Source organism: Phyllostomus hastatus, unplaced genomic scaffold, assembly GCF_019186645.2.
Source record: "Phyllostomus hastatus isolate PE091 unplaced genomic scaffold, TTU_PhHast_1.1 phas_contig_17, whole genome shotgun sequence".
NCBI lineage: Eukaryota > Metazoa > Chordata > Mammalia > Chiroptera > Phyllostomidae > Phyllostomus > Phyllostomus hastatus.
Genome location: NW_025333664.1, coordinates 46,947,878 through 46,974,887, shown reverse-complemented (window position 1 = coordinate 46,974,887; position 27,010 = coordinate 46,947,878). Strand labels below are relative to the sequence as shown.

Sequence of the window (27,010 nt, the reverse complement as noted above, 5' to 3'; positions counted from 1 at the left end):
ATATGTCCACAGGGCAGATCCACAGCCTACAAGTTCATTATGGGACCTATTTTCAAGGATTCCAAAATGTTTCTGGTTCTTGCTTTTTGTCATGACACTTCTGTCATATGGTGGGGGTATATGGGGTCTTATCTTTAATAAGACAGCCCTTGGCCCCCAAATTATTTTGTTTATATGCTCAACATTTGTTAAAGCAAACAAACAAACAAATATATGTTTATAACCTACCATCACTTGTCTCAAGGATGTGCTTCACCTGGGCAACCCCAACAAATCCCAGATATTTGCTTTTTTAATTTTCATTTTACTTGGCCCTTAAGGATGGAGGGCTGAGTGGGCCCATGTTTGTGTGCTATCCTGCTTATTAAAATCATCTTTGATCCCTAGAACTAGAATATGGGGACATTGCTTTTAGGGTTTTTGGTTGAATTGAAAAATGGGACATACCAACTGCTCCCATATTCCTGCCCTCAACTCAGTGTTGGCTCTTAGGAGTGTCAAGTCTCAGCCAACCAGCAGTCATTCCCAAATTGGTCATGGGACATGCAAAGCAGACTTTCACTTGGTGGTCAGCTGCCTTAGTTACAAAAACATGAGATTTTGGCCCTGGCTGGCGTAGCTCAGTGGATTGAGCGTGGGCTGGGAACCAAAGTGTCCCAGGTTCAATTCCCAGCCAGGGTACATGCCTGGGTTGCAGGCCATGACCCCCAGCGGTCACACATTGATGTTTCTCTCTCTCTATCTCCCTCCCTTCCCTCTCTAAAAATAAAAATAAAATCTTAAAAAAATGAGATTTTTACTCAAGCAGGATTTTCTTGATGGACCTTTTCCTTGGATGCAGCTTGCAGAGGGTGTCAACATGTCAAGTGCTTGCTTTACACCATGCTGTCCCTGGAGCTCTTGATAGGACAGAGAAAACTGCTCTCCCTCCAGCTGCAGAACTGATATGGGTGATAAGGGATGGGTTGAGGACCTTCAAGCCTCAAGTTGAAAAACTATCCTGTGATAGAATGTTAATCAAAGCTCCAGGGCTATGCTTCTTTAAGAAATGTTGGTTTGGGGAGCATTTTTCTCTTCTCTTAGGTAAAGTACAAGATTTTTGGTTGTGTTTTTATTGTGAACTACTGCCTAGGTGTGAAAACCACCCTGCAGTAGTGGGGTTTTATTTGAAAGAGTTGCATCTCACCAATCTATTGGTTCTCTTCCTTAGCTGTCGCTACCCAGCCCCAAGACATACCATGCACTTATTCCTGGTACTCTGCCCACTGCCACATCCTCTGGGGGATTCATGTTCTTTTTTCATTTTTCTGCAGAGTCTCAAGTCAGATGAAGAAGGTGAAAGTTCTAAAGAACCTCAGAATGAGTTGTTTGAAGCAAAAGGTAAAGCCATGGCATCATGATTGGTGCTGCCTTTCACCAGTGCTCTGAAAGCTCCAAGAGCTGTGTTGTCAAACAGTGAGCCAGCCGAGTATAATTTCCTGGAAGCATGTAATGTGGGTGGTGTCCCTGGTGGTCTTCTTCTTGAGGGTAGTTCTAGCTATGAGGCTGTCACTCTGACCTCAGCATCACCTGAGTTCTTACCCTAAGGTAAAGTCCACTGGCTAAGGAAGCAGTGTGGTTCTGCCACACTCTCCAGGGACCATCATGATCCTACCTGGCAGGTGTGGCCCTGGAGTCTCAGACCCACTGCTCCCAGGGCAGGCCCTTTGTCCCCTTCCTGATGCATAGGACTGGGTGCAGCCTCTCCTCTCTACTGAGTGAATAGTTTTGCCATCCTCTAGGAGACCTGTCTGTGCTCCATATAGAGTGCAAGACATAGTCCTGGTCTTTGGGAACCTTACAGAAGCAACCAGAAAGCAGTAGCAAGTATATTTAAGCAAATAGTAGTACATCAGCTTGTGATGTGCCACATGACAGAGTGTAAAAACTTGGCTTAAAGAGAGGGATGCCAGAGTTGACCTTGAATTTCTGCTGTAACAAAATATCAGCAGTTGGTGCTGACAACCTCTAGATTGTGTTCCTCAAGTGCAGGGCCATTGTTTGTTCAACATTCACTTTTGTAGAATTCAGGGCAACTAACCTGAACATCTGTCTGTGCTGCTGGATGAAACATAGATACCTTGTATTTGGAAGAGCAGCCAACTCATCATGTATTAATTTCTTTAGACTCAAAGTCTAAGAAAGGGCTTCTGGGATGGGTTATTCACAGAATAATTCAGTACTTGCTCTCTGCCCATAAAGCAGGCTAGTTTCTTTCCAACCTTGAACAGAAACTTTTCCATCTAGTTTAGAACCAATAGCAGTGCACGAACACTCATGTCAAACCCCCCAAATTTTATTTACATCCTCTGCCAGCCTTGAGAAATAAAACCCAGTATCAAAATTGCTTTGAAACTTTTCTAGGAATTCTAAGTTGGAAGGAATCTCAGATGTGGCCCTTTCCTGCCTGGTTCTTTCCTAGAATTTTCTTCAGCCCCAACCTGCAGCAACATTTGTGAGCTTGCAGGCCTTGCTTTCCTTGGGGAAAGTGCTTTTCTGGTTGTTAGTTGAGTTATTAAAGTAATTAACACCAGGGTGGCTCATGTACCTGAAAAGTATAGGTCACTGCCATAGAACTAAAGTTTGAGTTAGGTGGAAGCAGCCCCCTTTCTGTGCTAGACTGGTTGTAGAGGTGAATGTCTGGTTTAAAGCATAACTCATCTATGGATAGTTCCTTATGAACAGCACTGATATATGTCCTCTTCCATAAGTTTCTCTGGCAAAGCTTCAGAAACCAACTGGATAAAGTAGGGAAGTTATGAAAATTGGCCATCACCGAAACCCTCTGATGAGTCTGCTTTGAAAGGCACCTGCACCTCCTAATGTGAGTTGGTGCATGGTACACAGTCTAATCTTTTGAGTGTTCTTGCCAAGAAAAAAAAGAAAAGTGAGCCTGAATCCAAACTACAAACTAGTCTTTGATGCTAACTTCATGTTCACAGGAAATATTAGGGATAGAGGAACAGGTTATGTGATACCATGAGGAAGCAAACATACAAATCCAGATAGGGGGCACATCCCATAGAGCAACTACTGATCTGGTTTCTTAAACATGAAAGTGCTAGGGGTTAGAGGACAGGACAGATCCTCATGATTGGAAGACTTAAGAGAAATAACCAAATGCACTATTTGTATACCAATTCAAACAAGTCAACTGTAAGACATTTTTGAGACAGTTGGGAAATTGTTGATTTTGTTAGGTATGATAGTGACATTATGGTTATGTAAGAAAATGTCCATATGTTTCCAACATACATACTAAATATTAAATAAGTAGGGGTAAAAATATGAGATCTGGGGTTTACTTTTAAGTACTTCAGCAATAGTAAAAAGGGAATAGTTGAAGTCAGCATGGCAAGTTCTTTATCATCACAGAGCCTGAGTGACAGGTGCACTGAGATTCAATGACTATGCTCTTTACTTTGGGTAGGTTTGGAAAGTTTCTAAAAATTAATTTTAAAAAATTGTTATAGTATATACAAATAATGCAGCCCTCTTTTTTGTGCTTTCAATAGTGTGACTTGAGTAGGTTCCCTTCAGAAAGAGTTTTCCCCACATGGAACAGAGAGGCTTTATTATGAAACTTACAAACACAAAATGAAGTTGACAGAATGTACTATGAATGCTCACGTACCTACCACCTAGATTTCACTTTTGATGCTTTGCTACTCACCTGTGTCAATCTGATTTCAGAGTAATGTACTAGCAGGTGTGCTTCCCCCCAGTGCTTCTACCTGGATCACCTGGTTTACCTGTCACTCCCTCTGCTTCAGGCCAGCTGCCAACCTGGGGTTCCAAGGTCCTTGGGCACACTCAGAAGTCCTACATCTCCTGCTTTGACACCCCTGAGAGCCAGGTCCAGGACATCTGGGAAGAGCTAGGTGTTGGCAGCAGTGGTCACCTCAACAAGCAAGAGCTGGCTCTGGTCTGCCAGGGCATCGGGCTCCAGGGACTCAAGAAAGAGGTAAGAGGGTCAAGGACAGACCACCCTCAATGACTGGTTCTTTGTGATGGACATGGTTGATATTTGATCTGGAAAATCCCTTTACCTTGCAGACACTGATTCAATTGTATCACTTTCTGACCTAAACTTCTTTGATGACTGCTAGTGCTTCTGCTGAAGTCTGCATCCTTGAGGGTCTATCTCTGATGGACTGTGGCCCCAGCCTCATCAAACTCTAAGCACCTTCACTCAGGATTCTTCTTCTACTTATAACACATGTTCCCCCTACCTGTGTGGCTTTTTTCTATTACCAAGCCAAACATGATGCTCTCAGAACCTAGCTACACCTCTCCTTTTTCTTCTTCAGGGACCAAGAGGAGGAGGAAAAACAGTGGTGATAGGGCAATCTCACCCTTGCTAAAGTCCCCCCCAGCCCTGCTGCCCTTGTTAGATCCTGAACCTCTGGGGGCCCAGGCCACGCTCCATATATACATCTTTTCTACCTAATGTAGCAAGTTCCTGCCACATTAGACACTGAATGCATATTTGTGGAATTTAGGAAGTTCAGGTGGCACCCATTCACAGCAGGATGGAAACTTACCAGACATGTACATTTTATAAGCCAGAGCCTGGGGAGGTCAGGTGTGACCCAACAGTTTGAGTTTGGATAAGGAAAAGCAAACTGCCCTTCTTGGAGAGGGAGGGTGAGTAGGAGGGTGAGAGGGTGGATGCGTGAGCCTGGGTGACTGTAGCTGGCATCTAGCTGCTTGTGGGTAGAGCCTTAGAGCAGAGATGTGTTGGCTTTCGTTTAGGAACTGGAAGACCTGTTTAACAAACTGGATCAAGACCAAGATGGCAGAGTGAGTCTTGAGGAATTCCAGCTTGGCCTGTTCAATCATGGACCCACTTCATTTCTGGAATCTTCCATTCCTGTCAAAGTGAGGAGGTCCTGGTCTGATTACCAGGTAAAATGGGACAATTAAATCTTCAACCACAGCACTAACTACTATTACTCTCTGACCTTTAGCATTTTTCACAGATCTGACTCTTCTGCCTCTGTCGTGACAGTGAGCCTTAGCAGTTGGTCAGGGCATTTACACACATTCGTTTAAGTGGGAGGCTGTGTGACTTGGATTCTAGAACCACACAGATCTTGGAGCTGATCTGGCTTGCTCCTACCTAGCTGTATATCACCAGGTGAGTCACCTTTTCTGAGCCTCAGGTTCCTCATCTGTGAAATGACGCCCACCTAATAGAAGTTATATGATGATTCTATGATAAGTCCTCACTATGGCTTCCCAGTATGAGATACACTATGTTCCAATAAGAGAACCCTCTCTCTTTCCTCCTCATCATGGTATAGTGAAAGCAATGTCACTGAAGGGTTCTAAACCTTCCCTAGAATTACACTCCATATACTCATTAACCTATTTTCTCCCTGTCTTCCACTCCTGAATTTTGTTTCTCGTACAAGTACCAGGTCTCTACAGTTGGAGCATAGTAGATTTTGGGCAGTTGTGATTTTGTTTGGTGACGACTGGTTTAGTGCGTGGTGTTCTCAGTCCCAGGAAAGTAAGGCTGTCCTCTCCCACCATAGGGCAGGTGCTCTGGGAGTCTTGTTGATGCTTCTTTGCTGTCATGGATGATCCTGTGGTTTGTGGATGATGGTGCAAGACCAGTAACACTATTCTCTGCCAGGCCAGTCAATCTGAAAATCAGGTTTCTGAATCTGAACTCAGTGAGAGTGGGCCAAGAAGAAATTAGGAGAGATTCCAGGTGGTGACAAGGTAGGTGGAAGCTACACTCACATCCCAGGACCAAACTGGAATTATAAGTAAATTATAGAATAATCATCCTGAGTAACCAGCTGAAACCTAGCTGAAGAGAAGCCTTATAACCAAAGATTTACAGAGGAAGCCACATCAAGACTAGTAGGAAGGGTGGAGACGCAAAAAGGATTGGCCCACTCCCATGGGTGGCAACTGAGGTCTGGGGGATATCTCAGCCTTGGGGGAAAGAGAGGGGGGATTCACCCTGAGAACTGTGGTGTCTAAACCCCAAGCCACACTCCCCAGCTCAGAGCACCAGAGCTGAGAAGAGGCACACACAAAAGATCTGGCTGTGAAAAGCAGCAGAGTTTCAGTCTGCTGATGAAAGACACCTAGAGACACAGGAACCCTCTTAAAGGACAAATACAGAAAATTTCATTCATAGCAACTCAACCAGAGCTCCAGTGGAGGGAGGGCAGCGTGGACTAGAGTCGTGTGATGAGAGTCTAGGATTTGAGAATCTAGGTAGAGAGCTGAAGGGTCAGCCTCCAGAATTTCTGTGTTGTATCATTTTTCCATAGCACAGACACCATCTTTCTGGGGGAAAGCAGTAGTCCCACCCTGTGGAGCTTATACCCTGCTGAGTATAGCCAGAAGCTCTTTCAGCTACTGAGCCTAACACACAACCAACAGCCATGGTGAATATGTTTCAGTTAGTTGGAGCATCATCCCATAACCAAAAGGTTGTGGATTCAATTCCTGGTTGGGGCAGATGCCTAGGTTTCAGGTTTGATTCTGGGTCCAGGCATGTACAAACCCTGATCTGCGTGCATACAGGAGGCTACCAATTGCTATTTCTTTCACATCAATGTTCTCTCACTTCCTCTCTCTCTAAAAGCAATTTAAAAAATGCCCTCAGGTGAGGGTAAAAAAAAAATTTAACAGGCAGCCAACAGATGAAGGCAGGCAAAGACAGATCTCAGGGTGCTTGGGGCTTTTGCTGACCTGCACCCAGTCTGTTGCTGGTGAAAGCCAGACTTGGTATGCAGCTTGGTCCTTTCTGCATGCACCCAGACCCAACAAAGGGAGTCATATGCTGTGGATCACTGACTGCTCCAAACAGGTTGACCAGGGCTAGTCACAGGCAGCATTTGACATAGGTCTGCATCAGAGTCATTCTAAACAGACCCAGAAGCAACACACTCAGTGGCCAGCCTCAGACAACAACAGAACAGAATCCAATAAGCTTCACAAGCAGCATTTCCACAGAGAGATACTCTAAGCACTAAAACCTTCTGAAGCACATTCTGCTTCTTGTGATCAGAACCTGCATAGCAGCTTTCATACTGAGTTGGAGGTTGAGTCTCATAGTCAGCCAGACTGAGGGTCAATCCCATGCACAAATGAACCAATAGCAAACAAGACTCAACAACAGGAAGGTCCCCATAGTGTGCACAAGAGACATTCCTAGAACACCAAGCTCAGGTGATCAGGAAGATTGCTCTACTGGGTCCCACAGGACACCTACTATATAAGCCCACCCTAAAAAGACTAGGAGTCATAGTGGATCTACCTAATACCAAGAAACAAACACAAAGAGGCAGCCAAAATGGGGAAACAAAGAAACATGCCCCAAATGAAATAACAGGAGAATTCTATAAAGAGCTAAATGAAGTGGAGGCAAGCAATTTATCAGATATAGAGTGCAAAGTAATGGTTATAAGGTAGGTCAACAGCATGAAACAGGAAATAGAAACCATAAACAAGGACCAGAAAGAAGTGAAAAATACAATATCTGAAATGCAGACTACTACACAGGAAGGAATAAATAATAGGTTGCATGAAGCAGAGGATTGAATCAGCTATTTGGAAGACAAGGTAGAACTACACACCCAATCAGAGGAGCATAAAGAAAAAATAATTTTTTAAAATGAGGATAGTTTAAGGGACCTTTGAGACAACACGAATCATAAAAACATCTGCATCACAGGGGCATCAAAGGGAGAAGGGAGAGAGCAAGGGATCAAGAACCTATTTGAAAAAATAATGACTGAAAATTTCCCTAACCTGGTGAAAGAAAAAGGCACTAAAGTCCAGGAAGTGTGGAGAGTCCTAAAGAAGATTGACCCAAATAGGCCTGAAACAAGACACATCATAATATAAATGGAAAAGATTAAAGACAAGAGAGAATCTTAAAAGCCACAAGAGAAAGACAGTTTGTTACCTACAAGGGAGCTTCATAAGACTATCAACTGATTTCTCAACAGAAACACTTCAGGCAAGAAGGGATTGACATGAAATAAAATGATTAAAAGCAATGACCTATAGTCAAGACTACTTTACCCAGTAAGGCTATCTTTTAAAATTGAAGGAAAAATAATGAGCTTCCTAGACAAGAAAAAACTAAAGGAGTTTGTTACCACCAAACAAACATTACAAGAGATGTTAAAGGATCTGCTTTGAGAAGGAGAAGGGAGGAGGAAGTAGAGGAGGATAGAGAAGAATGTAGTTGACTCTGTGGAGGTCACGGTCAAAAAAATTACAGTGTAGGTTGCCTGTATCTGAGAGACACATTCATTACTACTATGTGCTCATGTGAAAAAAATATTTAAAATGCTGCAAATTTCTATTATATTTATATAATAAAATACATGATTTTTAAGTTTATTTTTCAGTTACAATCTAGAAATTATTAAACAAATTTAGAAACATAAAGAATAAATTTTTTTTTCAAATAATGAAAACATGGATATTGCTAAAAATACAACCAAAAATGTCTTTAACATTGATCAGAGTCTTCAATAGTTGGCTTTGCAAAACATTTGTAACAGTCATCACAAGCAATATTGCTATGCTCAAGGCATAAATACTTCTCACAAAACTTGCAAAAAATATTTTGATAAGCAAGTTGTTTTGGATGCATAGCACCTAGCACATCTCTTTTTCTTTTTGTGCTCGTTGAGGGAGTTGTATATATGTTGTCATTAGAATTTCTTTAAGTTTGTGTTTGACATTGAAGTTTCAGGTATAAAGGCTTATGTACACCTATAGAGATTTCTGAACACCTTTTCATATGCTCTGACACTAACCACATTATGAGATTTCTATTAAATATCCTGTGCCTTATTTTCACATGGCTGTTCAGCATAGCAATAGTCTGAGCATTTATTCCTGCAATATTCAGAATTGTGTGGAATGTAATCATAAGCCATCTTCCGATGTCCCTGACCACATTATATGTATCTATTATGTGGTCCACAGTGTCAATTCCTGATTTGTTTGGTTGTAATGTTCTATTATATCAAGTTTCTGTGAATCTAAATTTATGGTGTCATTGAAATACCTACTTGAAACTAAAATTGCATTTTTTCCTTTTTTGGTGCAATCTGCACCAAAAGCAAATAAGTTGGATTTTTTAGGCTTGTTTTTAGAAGACACAAATTCAAGGGATAATTGGGGTTTATTCTTACAAAGAGTACCTACATATGAAAGTCACTTCTTTTTCAAATCAGAGATAAAATTTATGTCAACGAAGTAGTCATTTGCTATAATACTACATCTTGATGAAGAAATGCGTTCTGTAAGTCTCTTGATCTACTGGTTTATAACTAATCAAGTAAGGACCTTTGGGCTGCTTACATTTCAAGATTTCCTGTGTAAAATACTTTTGAATCAACCACAGCAAACATTTTTATATTTACTGGGCTTGGATGGAATGTATTGTCTAAACCTACATTTACCACTAAATCCAGGTAACATTTCATCTATTGTTACATTCTGTTCCATAAAGAAACATAATTAACAATTTTCTACAAATGCTGAGAAAATGTCTTCCACAATTGCTAATATGTCCACTTTCAGGTATTCTAAGTGAGTAAGTTTGTTATCACCTGATACAATTATGAATAAATTTAAATCCCCATAAAGATATTAAAAGTCTAAAAAGTTCAATCCCACTATTATCTGTAGCCCATAAGCCCTGCAAATTTAGCCAATTGCTGTGATGTAAACCAGTTAGATATGAGGCCTAAAAATGCTTTCAATTTGATTTTGTCTATTTGTTTAGCATCTTTTTCTCATGAAAACCAACTTGAAATAGAATTGATGTATTTTATTTGTATATAATAAGATTAGATCTAAAATACCATTTGTGATAAAGCAGTTCCAAGGTTCAAGTAATATCTTGGCATTTTTTTATCTTTGGCCTAGCAGAAGTTGACACAAAATAATCTGTGGCTGTTTTCTAATTTGTCTTCTTATTGGATTTTTCCTCCATTTTGATTCATTATCCCTTCCAAAAAATACTCTTTATTCATGTCTAATTCATCTTCACTTTCTTCACTAGAAATATCTTGCTTGGAATCCAAATCTTACGAACAAACTTCTACATAATCTTCATCTTCTAAATCATTTTAATTTTCACATTCAACTCTATCATTCTCATCACCAGACTTGAGTAAGCATTCACTGAAGTTCTTTAATATCTTTTAGATTATCAAATTGATGTAATTTTCCAGCCATTTTCAGTGCTAAATGAAAATAAGAAACATAACGCTGACTTCGAAGTTCATGAAAAACAAAACAACTACACCGACACTGACTTCGAAGTTTGCAGTATCTCTCAGATACAATTTACTATAGAATATTACACACCCTTATGAAACATGTGTTGTAACCAAACTGACAGCTTAAATGTTATGGCTTAACATTAATAATGTACAAATGCGCAGCTAGTGATGACATTGAACATGTGCATCTGATGCATGTAACAAAGTTTAAGGAAAGAGTTTGTATCTCTCAGATCAGCCTCAATCTCCACTGGGTTAGAAGAGTAAAATGGCAATTATATACCTGTCAGTAACCACTTTCAATTTAAATGGCTTAAATGCTCCAATCAAAAGCCATAGGGTAGCTGAATGGATAAGAAAACAGGACTCATATATAAGCTGTCTACAAGAGACTCACCTCAGAACAGAAGACACACACAGATTAAAAGTAAAGGGATAGGGAAGATTTCATGCAAATGGAAAGGGAAAAAAGCTGGAGTAGAAATATTTATATCTCACAATATAGATTTTATTTTTCTATAAAGATTTTATTTACTCTTTAGAGAGGGGGAAGGAAGGGAGAAAGAGACAGAGAAACACTAATGTGAGAGAGAAACATCAATCAATTGTCTCACACATGCCTGGACCAGGGACTGAACCTGCAACCCAGGCATGTGCCCTGGCTTGGAATGGAACCAGCCACCTCTTGTCTCATGGCACAACACCCAAGCAACTGAGCACAGCAGTCAGGGCTGACATTATGTAATTGAAAACAAAGGCTGTAGTAAGAGACAAAGAAAGACACTAATAATGATAAAGGAAGCAATGAAACAAGAGGATATAACCATTGTAAACATTTCTGCACCCAACATAGGAGCACCTAAATATGTAAAGCAAATCTTGATGGGAGAGATTGATAGTACAATTAGTTATAGCAGGGGATTTAAACACCCCATTGACATCAATGAATAGATCTGCCAGACCAAAAAAAAAAATCAACTGGGAAATAGTGGACTTAAATGACACTATAGATCAGATGGATTTAATTGATATCTATAGGGCATTTCACTTGAAGGCAGCAGACTACAAATTCTTTTCTAATGCACCTGGAATATTGTCTAGGGTAAGACTACATGTTAGATGCCAAAACAAGCCTCAATAAATTTAAGAAAATTGAAATCATATCAATTATCTTCTCTGACCACAATGGTATTAAACTAGAAATCAATCACAAGATAAAAAACCTGAAAAACACACAAAGGCATGGAAGGTAAATAACCTGTTACTAAACAGTGAATGGAGCTAATGAGATTAAGGAAGAAATCAAAAGATACCATGAAGCAAATGAACATGAGGACACAGCAACCTATAATCTGTGGGCTACTAGGAAAGCAGTCCCAAGAGGGATATTCATTGCACTACAGCCCTATCTCAAGAAACAAGAAAAATCTCAAATAAACAATTTAACTCAACACATAAAGGAAATGACAAAGAACAACAGACAAAGCCCAAAGTGAGTAGAAGGAAGAAAATAATAAAAATCAGAGCAGAAGAAAATGAAATAGATTCTAAAAAAAATACCTTCCAGAAGTGGGATCATTGGATCAACAGGCAGATCCATTTTTAATTTAAGTATCTCCATACTGCTTTCCACAGTGGCTGCACCAACCTGCATTCCACACCAACAGTGCAAAAGGGTTCCCCTTTCTCCACAACTTCACCAGCACTTGTTTGTTGATTTGCTGATGATAGCCACTCTGACAGGTGTGAGGTGATATATCTGTCTCATTGTGGTTTTAATTTGCATTTCCTTAATGATTAGTGACATGGAACATTTTCTCATATGTCTATTGGTCCTCTGGAGAAATGTCTATTTAGGTCCTTTGACCATTTTTAATTGAATTGTTTGTTTTTTTGGTGTTAAGTTTTGTAAGTTCTTTATAAATTTTGAATATTAACTGCTTATCAGATGTGTCGGTGAATATTTTCTCCCATTCCATGGGTTGTCTTTTAATTTTATTGATGGTTTCCTTTGCTGTGCAAAAACTTTTCAGTTTGATGTAGTCCCATTTGTTTATTTTTTCTTTTGTTTCCCTTGCCTTAGGAGATATCTGAAGAAACCCAAAACACTAATTCAAAAAAACATAGGGACCCTTATGTTCATTACAGTGTTATTTACAATCTCCAAGATGTGGAAGTAGCCTAAGTGTCCACAGTAGATGAGAGGATGAAACAACTATGGGATATTTACCCATTGGGACACTACACAACTATAGAGAAGTGGGAAAGTTTACCCTCTGCCACAGTGGATGTACCTGGAGAACATTATGCTGAGTGAAATATGCCAATCTGAACATGACAAATACCATACAATTTTATTCATATATGGATTCTAATGAACAAACTGGACTACCAAGCAAAATAGAAACAGACTCATAGATAGAGAGCAGGATGATAGCTATGGCAAGTGGAGCAGCTTTTAGGGGTGGAGGGATCAAGTGAAAAGGAAAAGAACTTAAGGACATGGACAACAGTGTGGTAATTGTTGGGGGGGGGAATATAAGAAGGGTAAGTGGTAATGGGAAAAATACAGTAAAAAAATAAACTATTCACCTAGTATGTGGCAAAAAATAACTGATCAATAAATTAACAGATGCTATTTTTAAAAATAACAGTACAAAAGATCAATGAGACCAATAGCTGATTTCTTGGAAAAGATAAAGATTGACAAACCTTTAACCAGACCCATAATTTTAAAGAGAGAACCCAAACAAATAGAGACAAAAAGAGAAGTAATAACTGCCACAATAGAAATACAAAGATTTGTAAGAAAATATTGTAAACAAATTGGACAATCTGAATGAAATGGATAAATTCCTAGAAATATGAAACCTTCCAAAACTAAGTCAGGTATAATCAAAGAATTTGTATAGACAAATTACAACACTTGAAATTGAAGCAAAAAAACAAAACAAAACAAAACAAAACCCAAAACCTAACAATCAAAAGTCCTGGACTGGATGGCTTCACAGACAAATTTTACCAAACATTTAAAGGAGAACTAACACCTATCCTTTACAAGCTATTCCAATAAATTCAAGAGGAGGAAAGATTCCCAAGCTCTTTTATGAGGACATTATTCTAATTCTTAAACCAAATAAAGACAGAACAAAGAAAGTTATAGGCCAATATCCCTGAAGAACGTAGATGCTAAAACCCTCAACAAAATATTAGCAAACCAGATCCAGCAATACATTAAAAAGATTATACGTGATGATCAAGTTGGATTTATTTCAGGCATGCAAGGTTGGTACAATATATGCAAGTCAATAAACTTGATATACTACATAAACCAAATGAAGAATAAAAACCATATGATCATGTCAATAGATCTCAAAATAGCTTTTGAGAAAATTCAGCAAAATGAAAATAGAGGGAACATAGCTCAACATAATAAAGGCCATATATAACAAACCCACAGCCAACATCATATTCAATGGACAAAAACAACAAGCATTTCCCTTAATATCAGGGACAAGACAGGTATGTCCACTTTCATCTCTTATTAACATAATACTGGAAGTCCTAGCCACAAAAAGCAGACAAGATGTAAAAGGCATCCAAATTATAGAGCAAGAAGTAAACGTGTCATTATTTTTAGATGACTTGATACTTTACATAAAGAATCCCAGTGATTTCACAAAGAGAAGGACTTGGCCTGATGATAATTGCATTTAGTAAATTAGAAGGATACAAAATAAATATCCAGACATAAGCTGCATTTTTATGATAATTTTTCATTTTATCTTTTTAAACACATTCTACAAAATTTTTTAGTATATTTTATTTATTATGCTACTCCAGTTGTCCCATTTCCCCCCTTCACTCCCCTCCACCCTGCACACCCCCTCCCACCCACATCCCCCTCCCTTTAGTTCATGTCCATGGGTCATACATACAAGTTCTCTGGCTTCTACAATTCCTGTACTATTCCTACTCTCCCACTATCTATTTTCTACCTACCATCTATACTACTTATTCTCTGTACCTTTCCCCCTCTCTCCCCCTCACACTCCCCTGTTGAATCTCCATTTCTGTGTTTCTGTTCCTCTTCTAGTTGTTTGCTTGATTTGTTTTTGTTTCATGTGTGGTTGTTAATAATTGTGAGTTTACTGACATTTTACTGTACATTTTTTGATCTTCTTTTTCTTAGGTAAGTCCCTTTAACATTTCATATAATAAGGGCTTGGTGATGATGAACTCCTTTAACTTGACCTTATCTGAGAAGCACTTTATCTGCCCTTCCATTTTAAATGAAAGCTTTGCTAAATAGAGTAATCTTGGATGTAGGTCCTTGCCTTTCATGACTTGAATACTTCTTTCCAGTCTCTTCTTGCCTGTAAGGTCTCTTTTGAGAAATCAGCTGATTGTCTTATGGGAATTCCTATGTAGGTAACTATCTCCTTTCCTCTTGCTGCTTTTAAGATTCTTTCCTTATCTTTAATCTTGAGTAGTGTAATTATGATGTGTCTTGGTGTGTTCCTCCTTGGGTCCAACTTCTTTGGGACTGTCTGAGCTTCCTGGACTTCCTGGAAGTCTATTTCCTTTGCCAGATTGGGGAAGTTCTCCTTCATTATTTGTTCAAATAGGTTTTCAATTTCTTGTTCTTCCTCTTCTGGTACCCTTATAATTCGGATGTTGGAATGTTTCAAGATATTTTGTAGGTTCCTAAGCCTCTCCTCATTTTTTGAATTCTTTTTTTTTTATTTCTTTCTGATTGGATGTTTCTTCTTCTGGTCCACTCCATTGATTTGAGTCCCGATATCCTTCCCATAACTATTGGTTCCCTGTACATTTTCCTTTATTTCACTTAGCATAGCCTTCATTTTTTCATCTAATTTACAGCCAAATTCAACCAATTCTGTGAGCATCCTGATTACCAGTGTTTTGAACTGTGCATCTAATAGGTTGGCTACCTCTTCATCGCTTAGTTGTATTTTTTTCTGGAGCTTTGATCTGTTCCTCTGTTTGGGCCATTTTTTTTTGTCTTCTTGCACCTGTTACATAGTAAGGGGCAGAGCCTTAGGTGTTCACCAGGGTGGGGTAAGTGACATTGCTGTTTTGTGATACTGTATGTGGGGCAGGCGTCCAAGAGGGAACAGTGCTGCTTGCTCCACTCTCTGCTGGATTTCAGTCACTTCCCCCACTTCCCACAAGCAAATTGGACCCTTCTGGTGCTGATTCCCATGTGGGTGTGTTTGTGTACATTCTAGGAACCTGTGGGTTTCTCCAACAAACTCTCCTGTGAGGCTGGGAGTTTCTCCCACTGCCTCGACCCCCACAGGTGTTTTCAATTGGTGTTTTGAAGCTTTGTTTCCCCATGCTGGGACCCTGGATTGTGTGGTCTGTCCCGCTCCCCCTTTGTTGCACCTGGTTTATCTGTGCATGAAAGTGGAGCCACCTGCTCCACCAGCTGTCGCCAAAGTCTTGTTGGCCAACTGTAGCCTTGCATGCCCCATTCCACAATCCACCGCCTCTCTGGGTCCACCAGCCACTGCCTTGCTGTGAGTCTACTATGGCTGCCTGACTCCACCCCTCCTATCAGTCTGGATGAATGTGTCTTCTTTAATTCCTTGGTTGTTGGACTTCCATACAGTTCTATTTTCTGTCAGTTCTGGTTGTTTTTTGTTTTTAAATTGTTGTTGTCCTTTTGGTTGTGTGAGGAGGCATAGTGGGTCTACCTATGCCTCCATCTTTGCCAGAAGTCCATAAGGTGCATTTTTATATGCCAATAATGAACTATCAGAAAAGGAAACCAAGAAAACAGTTTTATTCACAGTTGTTTCGAACAGAATAAAGGACCTAGGAATGTATTTAACCAAAGATGTAAAAGACCTGTACTCAGAATATTATAAGACACAAAGAAATTGAAGAAGATAAAAATAAGTGGAAGTATATACCATGTTCATAGATAGGAAGAATTAACATTATTATAATGTCAATACTACCCAAAGCAATCTATAGATTCAAAACAATTCCTATCAAGATATGAATGACATATTTCACAGAATTAAGACAAATATTCCAAAAATTTATACAGAACCCCAAAAGATACTGAATACCAATAGCAATCTTGACAAAGAACAATAAAGTAGGAAGAATCACACCAGCTGATATCAAACTGCAAGATAAGGCCATAGGAATCAAAACATCATGGTACTGGCATTAAAACACATATAAATCACTGGAACAGAATAGAGATCTAAGAAATAAATCCATGGCTTTTTAGTCAGTTAATATTTGACAAAGGAAGCAAAATCATACAGTGGGGTAAAGATGGTCTATTCAATAAATAGTGTTGGGAATATCGCACACATGCATGCCAAAAAATGAAACTATACCACCCTCTTACATAATACACAAGAGTAAAATGTATTGCAGACTTACCGTGTGTAGACTGAAAATCTTAAAAGTCCTGGTAGAAAAAACGTAGACAATAAAATTTCAGATATTTCTTGTAGCAATATTTTTTCTGATAAATCTTCTCAGGGAAAAGAAACAAAAGAAAAAATAAATAAGACTACATCAAACTAAAAAAGTTTTGGACAGTGAAGGACACCATCAACAAAATGAAAAGACAGTCCACTGAATGGGAGAACGTATTTGTCAATGATATATCTGATAAAAGGTTAATATCCAAAATTTATAAAGAACTTATAAAACTCAACATCCAAAAATAAGCCAATTAAAAAATGGTCAAGGTGGGGGGGGCAGGAAGATGGCAGCATGGTAGGAGGGAGCGGATTCTCCTTTCCCTATTCACGGGAGAGAATCTGCCAATCTCCGAACGAACAGAGCAAGGGGCCAACAGTATCGCAACATTTATTAAAATAAGACATCAAAAATTGTAGCAGACATTGAAAAACCAGATGGTAAGGAGACTGTTTCAGGATAAGGGCCCAGTGATCAGCACAGGGACCAGGGAGGTTGCAGCCCCCAAGCCCAGTGCTCACGAGTCTGCCTCAGGGTACCATGGAGAGCAGAGTCAACCACTCCCTCCCCGGCCAAACAAGGATTGAGCAGTACTGGGGGAGGCCTTGTTGCTTGAAGGCACAGAGGGGGAGTGAGACTGAGAGACAATCACACAGGGGCTTTGAGCACCCACACAGCCCTGGAAAGAGTGAGTGCCCCAGCCTGTGCTACTAAGGGTGGCCAGGCCATGTGCCCAAACCCGCAACCCAGTGAGAGTGTGGTTCTGTGGAAGACCCAGGCCCCACAGCCCTGAACAAGGAAAGGGCACGGGCATTTGCGTGGGTTTCTGGAGCCTGCAGTGGTGAACTCAGGGAAGCACGTGCCCCTTCGGGATTCCTGACTCTCACACTGTGAACCCAGAAAAGAGGAGCGTTCTTCGCAAGAACATAGAGACCAAGGTGGTGAAATTGGGGGAAGGGCATGAACCTTGCAGTCCCTGGAGCTTACACTGTGAACCCAGAAAAGACATGGGCGCTCTGTGAAGCCCTGGAGCCTGGGACACCATGGTAGTGAGCTCGGGAGAGCGTGCTTGGGAGTGCACATACCTACACCCAGGGCCCTGAGGGAAGGCATGAGTTAGGCTCTGGGGAGAGTGTGCGACTAGCCCTGGGGACCCTACTGAAGAGAGTGACCGAGTTCTCACTGGGAAGAGTAAAAAGCATTCCAATCACCCCTCAGCCTGCTGAAGCCAGCAAGACCAAAAAACTGGTTTGACCAGTTAGAAACCAATAAGAGGGGTTTATTTTGTTTTGTTGTGGCCATTGTTGTTTGATTGTTTGATTTCCTCTTGTTTTTTATGTAACTTTTTATTTTAAAATATTTATTATTTTATATCTCTCAATTCCTTATGTTTCCCTTCCTTTCATCCTAGTGTTATTCCTTCCACTCCAAATTTATCTCTCCTGCATTCCACCTTCTGCTTTTTTCTTCCTTTTCTTTCTTTTTTTTTTCTTGAGCCTGCAAGTCAGTGCAAATTTGTATTATCTTTTTCTCATTTTTCTGACCTTTTTTTATTTTAATAGCATTTTGGTATTCTTTTTCTTTCTGCATAATCTTCTTCGCTTGGCTGGTTATACAGTCGTTTGATAAGTTCCCCTTGTTATCTCAGTCACAGTGTGTTGCTAACTTACTGTCCTTCATTTGTGTTCCATTAGTACATCCTCAAGGTTCTATACTCCTTATTCTTGTTATCTAGATCTCATAGATTCTGCCACATGATTGTTGCTTTAATATTACTGTTCATAAGACCTATTTCATATAATTGTAAATCGTGCACAACACCCCTCCCAGGTCTCAGCCCACTTCTCAATTTCCTGAACCCTATTATTGTAGGGGTTATCTCTATTCTTTTACACACTACTCCTATTTACCATTCTTTATTCCCACCCTACCTCAGAATCTGACCTCCCACAGCCTCACAGCTTTCTAGATCCAACTAACAATCCTGCCTCCCCAATAAGAGTCTTATCTTCTTTTCATCCTTTCTAAAACGTGGCTAGTGGGGTGGAAGGTCATGGTTAACACTATAGGTAGCCAAAGGATCTCCAATCTGTTCTCTACTGGCTGCTACTGTAAATATCATAGAATACTCTCTTGCTGTCTCAAACCATTTTGCCTTACTTCTCCAACTGATCAAAAAAAAGAGTACGGGAAAGCTGTGAACACAAGGATACCTGAAGGAGACTGCACCTTTGAATCTCACAGGTATTCTATCACAGAAGTTCACACCAGAAACCCAGGGAACCAGAACAGATCAATTTAAGAAACAGACACTAACAAGAAGAGTCTCACAAACAATGAGAAGACAAAGTAACAATCCCCAAATGAAGGCAAAGGAGGAAGCCTCAGAAAGAATGCTAAATGAAATAGAGACAACTCAACTATCAGATATTGAGTTCAAAGAAATGATTATCAGGAAGCTCAATGAGCTCACAATGAGCTACCAGAAACTACAGGGAAGCTAAAACAAACTCATGGCAAACTATATCCAACATGAGAAAAGAAATACAAACTATCAACAAGGGCCAAGAGGAAATGAAGACTACAATTTCTGAACTGAGAAACACACTAGAAGGAATGAAAAGCAGGATCGATGAAGGAGAAGATCAGATCAGCGAATTGGAGGACAAAGTAGGAAAAAATACCCAGAAAGAGCAAGAAAAGGAAAAGAGGCTCAGAAAGAATGAAGAGGGATTAAGAAAAATGCAAGACAATGTGAAATGTAATAATATCTGTATAATGGGGATACAGGAAGGAGAAGAAGAGCAAGGGATAGAAAACCTATTTTAAAAAGTAATGATGGAATACTTTCCTAATTTGATGAGAGAAAAAGTCACACATATCCAGGAAACACAGAGAATCCCAATCAAGAGGGACCCAAAGAGGCCCACATCAAGACACATCATAATTAATGGCAAAATTTCAAGACAAAGAGAGAATCTTAAAGGCAGCAAGGGAGAAACAGGAAGTAACATACACAGAAGCCCCAATAAGGCTAGCAGCTGACTTCTCAATGGGAACACTCCGAGCCAGAAGAGAATGGCAAGAAATATTGCAAGTAATGAGAACCAGAGGTCTGCAACCAAGGCTACTTTACCCAGCAAGGCTCTCAATCAAGATAGAAGGCCAAATAAGGAGCTTCCCAGACAAAAGAAGTCTACAAGAATACACCTCCACCAAACCAGCTCTGCAAGAGATGCTAAATGGACTGCTTTAAGGAAAGGAACAGGGAGAGAGAGAAAGAGAGAGAGAGAGAGAGAGAGAGAGAGAGAGAGAGAGAGAGAGAGAGGGACAGGTACATAAATGGCAATGAATAAATACCTATCATTAATAACCTTAAACATAAGTGGATTGAATGCTCCAGTCAAAAGACATAGAATACCTGAATGGAAAGAAAATATGACCCACACATATGCTGCCTACAAGAGACTCACCACAGGATAAAAGACCTGCACAGACTGAAAGTGAAGGACTGGAAACAAATTTTCCAAGCAAACGGACAAGGAAAATAAGCCAGGGTAGCAGTACTCATATCAGACAAAATAGACTTCCAAAAAAGGCCCATAAAGAGAGACCCAAAAGGTCACTTCACAATACTTAAGGGAAAAATCCACCAAGAAGACATAAATATTGTAAATATATATGCACCCAACATAAGAGCACCCTAACACATAAAGAAAATCTTAGAGGACTTCAAGGAAGATATTCACAACAACACAATTATAGTGGGGGATTTTAACATCCCACGGTCAAAAATGGACAGATCTTCCAAACAAAGTATCAACAAAGATATTGAGGCATTGAACAATGCCCTACATGAAATGGACTTAACTGATATATACAGAGCCCTCCATCCCAAAGAAGCAAAATACACATTCTTTTCAAATGCACATTGAACAATTTCAAAGATAGGCCACATGATAGGACACAAAACAAGCCTCAACAATTTCAAAAAAAATTGAAATCATACCAAGCATTTTCTCAGGTCACAAGGGACTGAAACTAGAATCCAACCCCAAGGAAAAAAACGCAAAACACTCAAAATCAAGGAGATTGAATAGCATGTGATTAAAGAATGAATGGGTCAAGAATGAAATTAGGGAATAAATCAAAAGGTTTCTGGAAACAAATGAAAATGAACTCACAAGAACCCAAAACTTATGGGACACAGTGAAGGCTGCCCTGAGAGGGAAGTTCATAGCAATACAGGCCTACCTGAAAAGGACGGAAACATTTCAAACAAACAACCTAAACCTACGTCTACAAGAACTCGAGGAACAACAACAAAGACAGCCTAGAGAAAGTAGAAGGAAGGAAATAACCAAGATGAGAGCAGAATTAAATGACATAGAGACTAAAAGCACAATTCTAAGGATCAAGGAATCCAGGAAGTGGTTCTTTGAAAAGATAAACAAAATTGACAAGCCTTTAAGCAGACTCATCAAGACAAAAAGAGAGAAGACCCAAATAAGCACAATCAGAAATAAAAGAGGAGAGATTATAACTGACACCACAGAAATACAAAGGATTGTAAGAAGTTACTACGAAGAACTGTATGCCAAGAAATTAGAAAACCTAGATGAAATGGACAAATTTCTCGAAAAATATAATCTTCCAACTCCATGAAAAAGAAGCAGAAAGCCTGAACAGACCAATAACAGCAAAAGAAATTGAAGCAGTAATCAAAAAAACTCCCGACACACAAAAGCCCTGGATCACATGGTTTCACAGGAGAATTGTACAAAGTACTTAAGGAAGAGCTAACCCCTATCCTTCAGTAATAGCAGACTGTTCCAAAAAATCCAAAAAGGTGGAAGACTCCCAAACTCTTTTTATGAGGCCAACATTATCCTAATTCCAAAACCAGATAAAGACACAACAAAGAAAGAAAACTTCAGGCCAATATCGCTGATGAACATTAACACTAAAATCCTCAACAAAATACTGGCAAACTGCATCCAACAATACATTTAAAAGATCATACACCATGACCAAGTGGGATTCATTCCAGGGACGCAAGGATGGTACAATATTGACAAATCAGTAAATGTAATACATCACATAAACAAAAGGAAAGACAAAAAATCACATGATCATATCAATAGATGCAGAAAAAGCTTTTGGTAAGGTACAGCACCCATTTATGATAAAAACGCTCTGCAAAGTGGGAATAGAGGGAGCATTCCTCAACATAATAAAGGCCATGTGGGAGAGACCTACAACCAACATTATACTCAATGGACGAAAAGTAAAAACTTTCTCACTTAGATCAGTAAGAAGACAAGGCTGTCCACTTTCACCACCTCTATTGAATATAGTACTAGAAGTTTTAGCCGCAGTGATCACACAAGAAAAAAAATAAAAGGCATCCAAATCAGAAAGGAGGAAATAAAACTGTAACTTTTTGCAGATGACATGATAGTGTCCATAGAAAATCCTATAGACTGGCAGAAAAACTTCTTGACCTAATAAATTAAATTGGCAAAACAGCAGGTTACAAAGTCAATAACCAGAAATCAAAGGCATTTCTGTAAACCATCAATGAAACAGCAGAAGCAGAAATGAAGAAAAAAAAATCCCATTTGTAATAGCAAAAAGAAAAATAAAACCTAGGAATAAACCTAACCGAAGAGGTAAAAGACCTGTATTCAGAAAACTACATAACACTGAGGAAAGAAATCAAGGAAGACACAAACAAATGGAAACATATATCATGTTCATGGATTGGAAGAATTAACATCATCAAAATGTCCATACTACCCAAAGCAATTTACACATTTAGTGCAATACCTATTAAAGTACGAATGGCTTATTTCACTGACGTAGAACAAACAGTTCAAAAATTTATGTGGAACCAAAAATGACCCCAAATAGCTGCTGCAATTTTTAGAAAGAAGGGTAAAGTAGGATGGATCACAATACCTGACACTAAAGTATACTACAAGACCACTGTAATAAAAACAGCCTGGTAGTGGCATAAAAACAGGTACACAGACCAATGGAACAGAACAGAGAGCCCAGAATTAAACCCAAGTCTCTGTGGTCAATTAATATTTGACAAAGGGGGCACCATCATAAAATGGAGTAAAAATAACCTCTTCAACAAATGGTGTTGGGAGAACTGGACAGGCACGTGCAAAAAAATGAAACTCGAGCACCAACTTACACTTTATACAAAAATAAATTCAAGGTGAATGAAAGACTTAAATATAAACCGTGACACCATTAAAGTCCTAGAGGAGAACATACGTAGGAACATCTGAGGTATTTCACACAGAAAGTTTTTTATTGACATGTTCCCTAGAGCAAGGGACATAAAGGAAAGAATAAAAAAATTGGACCTCATCACAATAAAAAGCTTCTGGATGGCTAAACAAAACAGTATTAAGATTAAAGGAGAACCTACTGTATGGGAAATCATATTTGCCAATGATTCCTCAGACAAGGGTTTTATCTCCAAAATATATAAAGAACTTGCACGACTCCACCATAAGAAGACAAGCAACCCAATTTAAAAAATGGGCAAAGGACTTGAACAGACACTTCTCCAAGGAGGACATACAGAGGATCCAAGGAGGACATACAGAGGATTCAGAGACACATGAAAAGATGCTCAGCATTGCTAGCTATTAAAGATGCAAATTAAAACCACAATGAGACCACTTTATACCAGTCAGAATGGCCATTATAAACAAAGCAACAAACAGCAAGTGTTGGAGAGGTTGTGGAGAAAAGGGGACCCTAGTGCACTGTTGGTGGGACTGCAGACTGGTACAAGCACTATGGAAAAGTGTATGGAACTTCCTCAGAAAACTAAAAATGGATCTGCCTTTTGACCCAGCAGTTCTACTGCTGGGACTATATCCTAAGAACCCTGAAACACCAATCCAAAAGAACCTTTGCACCCTAATGTTCATAGCAGCACAATTTACAATAGCTAAGTGCTGGAAGCAACCTAGATGCCCATCAGTAAATGAATGGATCCTAAAACTATGGTACATTTACACAATGGAATTCTATGCAGCTCAAGGAAAGAAGGAGCTCCTACCTTTTGCAACAGTATGGATGGAGCTGGAAAACATTATGGTAAGCGTAAGAAGCCAGGCAGTGAAAGACAAATATCATATGATCTCACCTTTAACAGGAACCTAAACAATAAAACAAAGAAGCAAGCAAAATATGGTCAAAGACACTGAAATAGGGAACAGGCTGACAGTGACCAGAGGGGAGAGAAGGGGGAATTTCAAGGGACGATGGGAAGGGTTTACAGGAACAAATATAGAGGACACATGGACAAAAACTAGTGGAAGGGGTGGTAATGGGATGGAAATGGGGAAGGATGGGTGCATGGGCTGGAATGGGAGTAAAAGGCAGAAAACTCTACTTGAACAATGATTAAAATTAAAAAAAAAAACAAAAAACGGTCAAAGGACCTGAATAGACACTTCTCTATAGAGGACATACAAATGGCCAATAGACATATGAAAATATGCCTAACATAACTAATCATCAGAGAAATGTAAATTAAAATTACAATGAGATACATCATCACACCTGTCAGACGGCCTATCTTCAGTAAATCAACAGAAAGTATTGGTGAGGCTGTGGACAAAAGGAAACCTTTGTGTACTGTTGGTGGAAATTCAGATTGGTCGCAGCCACTCTGGAAAGCAGTTACCTCAAAAAATTAAAAAATGGAACTGTGTTATGACCCAGCAATTCCAATTCCTGGAATTTATGTGACACAATACAAAACACTAATTCAAAAGAATGTAGGTACTCCTATATTCACTGCAGCATTATTTACAGTAGCCAAAATTTGGAAGTAGCCCAAATTTTCATCAGTAGATTAGTGGGTTAGGAGGCTGTGGTACATTTAGCTAATGGAATACCACTTAGCCATTAGAAAGAAGGAAATTTTATCATTTATGATAGCATGGATGAATGGATGGTCCTGGAAAGCATTATACTAAATAAAATAAGCCAGTCAGAGAAAGACAAGTGCCATATTTCATTCATATGTGGAAGCAAACTATAGAGAGACTCATACATAGAGAATAGGGTTACAGCAGTTGAGGTGGCGAGGCCAGGTGTGGTCTTGGGAGGAATTGAGCAAAAAAGAAAAAGAGAAAAATCTCATGGATGTTGACAACAGTGTGGTGATTGCCAGGGAGGGGGGAGTGGGGAGAGGAAGGAAGAAATAGGAGAAATAAATGGTGATGGACCAAGATTTGACTTGGGGTACTGAACCCACAGTACAGTGTACAGGTGATGTGTTCTAGAAATGTGCACCTGAAACCTGTATAACTTTGTTAATCATCCCAGTAAATTTAATAAAAAGTAAAAACTAGGAGAGCAGTGGGAAGTTGTCAGGCCACATATTGCAGGTCAGAGACTGCGGTAAAGTCCCATTAGTCATGCTCAGAGCTAGTGGAGGGTGGATGCCTCCTCTAAGGTGGAGCCACTCCTCTTCCCATGTACTGATATGGAAACACAGCTGGAGAGAGGTTTGAGCCATGGGAGCAGGAGCCAGGCTAAGCAGGACCCCCACCATTGGTCAGATGCCAGTGGCCCAAGCAACAAGACTTGATTGTCCAGGAAGACTGTCCAAGCTGACATGGCTGTAGGGTGGAAGGTGTCACATCATGTGCATGTGGACTCTGGCATCACATAGCAGTGCTTGGCCCTCAGATGTGTGACACAGAGATTTGCCTCAGCTCTGTCTAGGCCTCATGTGGCAGCCCCTGTTCCCAAGCTCACAGTTCTCAGAGAGGAAGCAGGTGGAGGGAGCTTAGGGTGGTCTGGCTGCATTTGGGTATCTTGAGTTTCTCCATGGTGGCCATGTATTCTTGAGCTCTCTCTCCCCTTCTGTAAACAAGGTAAAATGCTTGCCTTGTAGGGCTGTAAACTGTCCAGCACAGCTTAGTGAGTACCCAGTCCTTAGCTGTTTGTGGAGCAGTAGGGACACAGCTGAGAGTACATGAGGGCAGGTTGCTGCTATATCCACAGGAGAGGCAGATGATATACAGACTGGTGAGTCCCTGCTGAAAAAGTGGTGCTGTTAGGGGAGGTAATGGGCTGGCAAGGGAGGAAATACCATCTGAACAAAGCCCCAAGCAAGAGACCAGCCATGGAAGCATTGGGGGAAAGTGTTTTAAGCAACTGGACAGGCTTGGAATGTTCAAGAAGAGCAGGGAGCCACTAGAGCCTGTGATGAGGGATGAGAGAAGGCTGGCAAGGATGATGTCCCTGCAGGTGTGGCAGGACCCCAGTGGCCTACAGGAAGGGGCTGCTACTGCTCCTTCCTGTGGCCCTAAACAGCAAATGCTTGTTCTGAATGGCATCAGCTGGGGCAGAAAATAACAAGGGAAATAATATTTCCTTGTGAATTCTTACAGCACCTAAGCCTAATAGGTCAGCTTTGGGCCAAATTTGTCTGCCTTTTCTTAAACTCCCTGAGATTCTGTTTCTGAGTCCTGAGGAAATGTTTGGGCTGTTCCACCTCTTCTCTAACTTTGTTTTGTGTTTATTTCTGCAGAATGCATTTCCTAATTGCCTTCTTTTGCCTGGCCAGGTGTACACCATTACTGATTCAAGGGAAAGATGTTAAACTTCTTCAGGTCTCACACTAAGCAGTGCATGCTTACCAGTCAGGCCATTGTCTCTTGCTCTGGGACATGTTCTTTGCTCAAGGACATGAGCAAAGAACATGGGTGGATGGTAGGAGAGGAGGTACCCAGGATCCTCAAGAAAGGGTCAAACTGGTATATGAACCCAGGGCTTCTCACACACAGTGGGGAGCAATGCTGTGTGATCTTGGGAATTGTGCAATGGTGCTGTACTTTTGTTTCCTTGTCTGTGAGCTGTTTTTATGAGGCCTCAATGAAATAGCGAAGAGCCAAGCACAGGCTGGTCAGGTACAAAAATGTTAAAAGATGAGCAGACATGCTTCAGGAAAACCTCATGCTCACAGGTGTCTCCCTGTTCCCCATGCACAGGTCCTGAAGGAGGGTGGCTGCCACACCAGCACAACATCATCTCTCATGTCCATGTGCTCAGGCCCGCACCTCTTCTGCAGCATTGACAACGGCACCGGCTTTGCCTTTCCTGAGCAGCTCATTGCTCTGTGGGCCCAGGAGGGGGTTCGGAATGGCAGAGAGGTTCTGCAGGTTTGAAACTAG

The 27,010-nt window shown here is 40.2% G+C and overlaps 1 protein-coding gene across 5 annotated transcripts in view; it reads left to right on the top strand.

Annotated features, from left to right (window-relative positions):
- Positions 1-27,010, top strand: part of NINL (ninein like) — a 261,481-nt gene that overhangs the window by 145,044 nt on the left and 89,427 nt on the right. For all 5 annotated transcript variants that reach the window (XM_045832845.1, XM_045832842.1, XM_045832841.1 and 2 more), the window contains exons 5-8: positions 1,314-1,380; positions 3,813-4,003; positions 4,795-4,947; positions 26,828-26,998. In XM_045832845.1, coding sequence (XP_045688801.1) covers positions 1,314-1,380; positions 3,813-4,003; positions 4,795-4,947; positions 26,828-26,998 — 582 coding nt within the window. The remainder of the gene's footprint in view (positions 1-1,313; positions 1,381-3,812; positions 4,004-4,794; positions 4,948-26,827; positions 26,999-27,010) is intronic.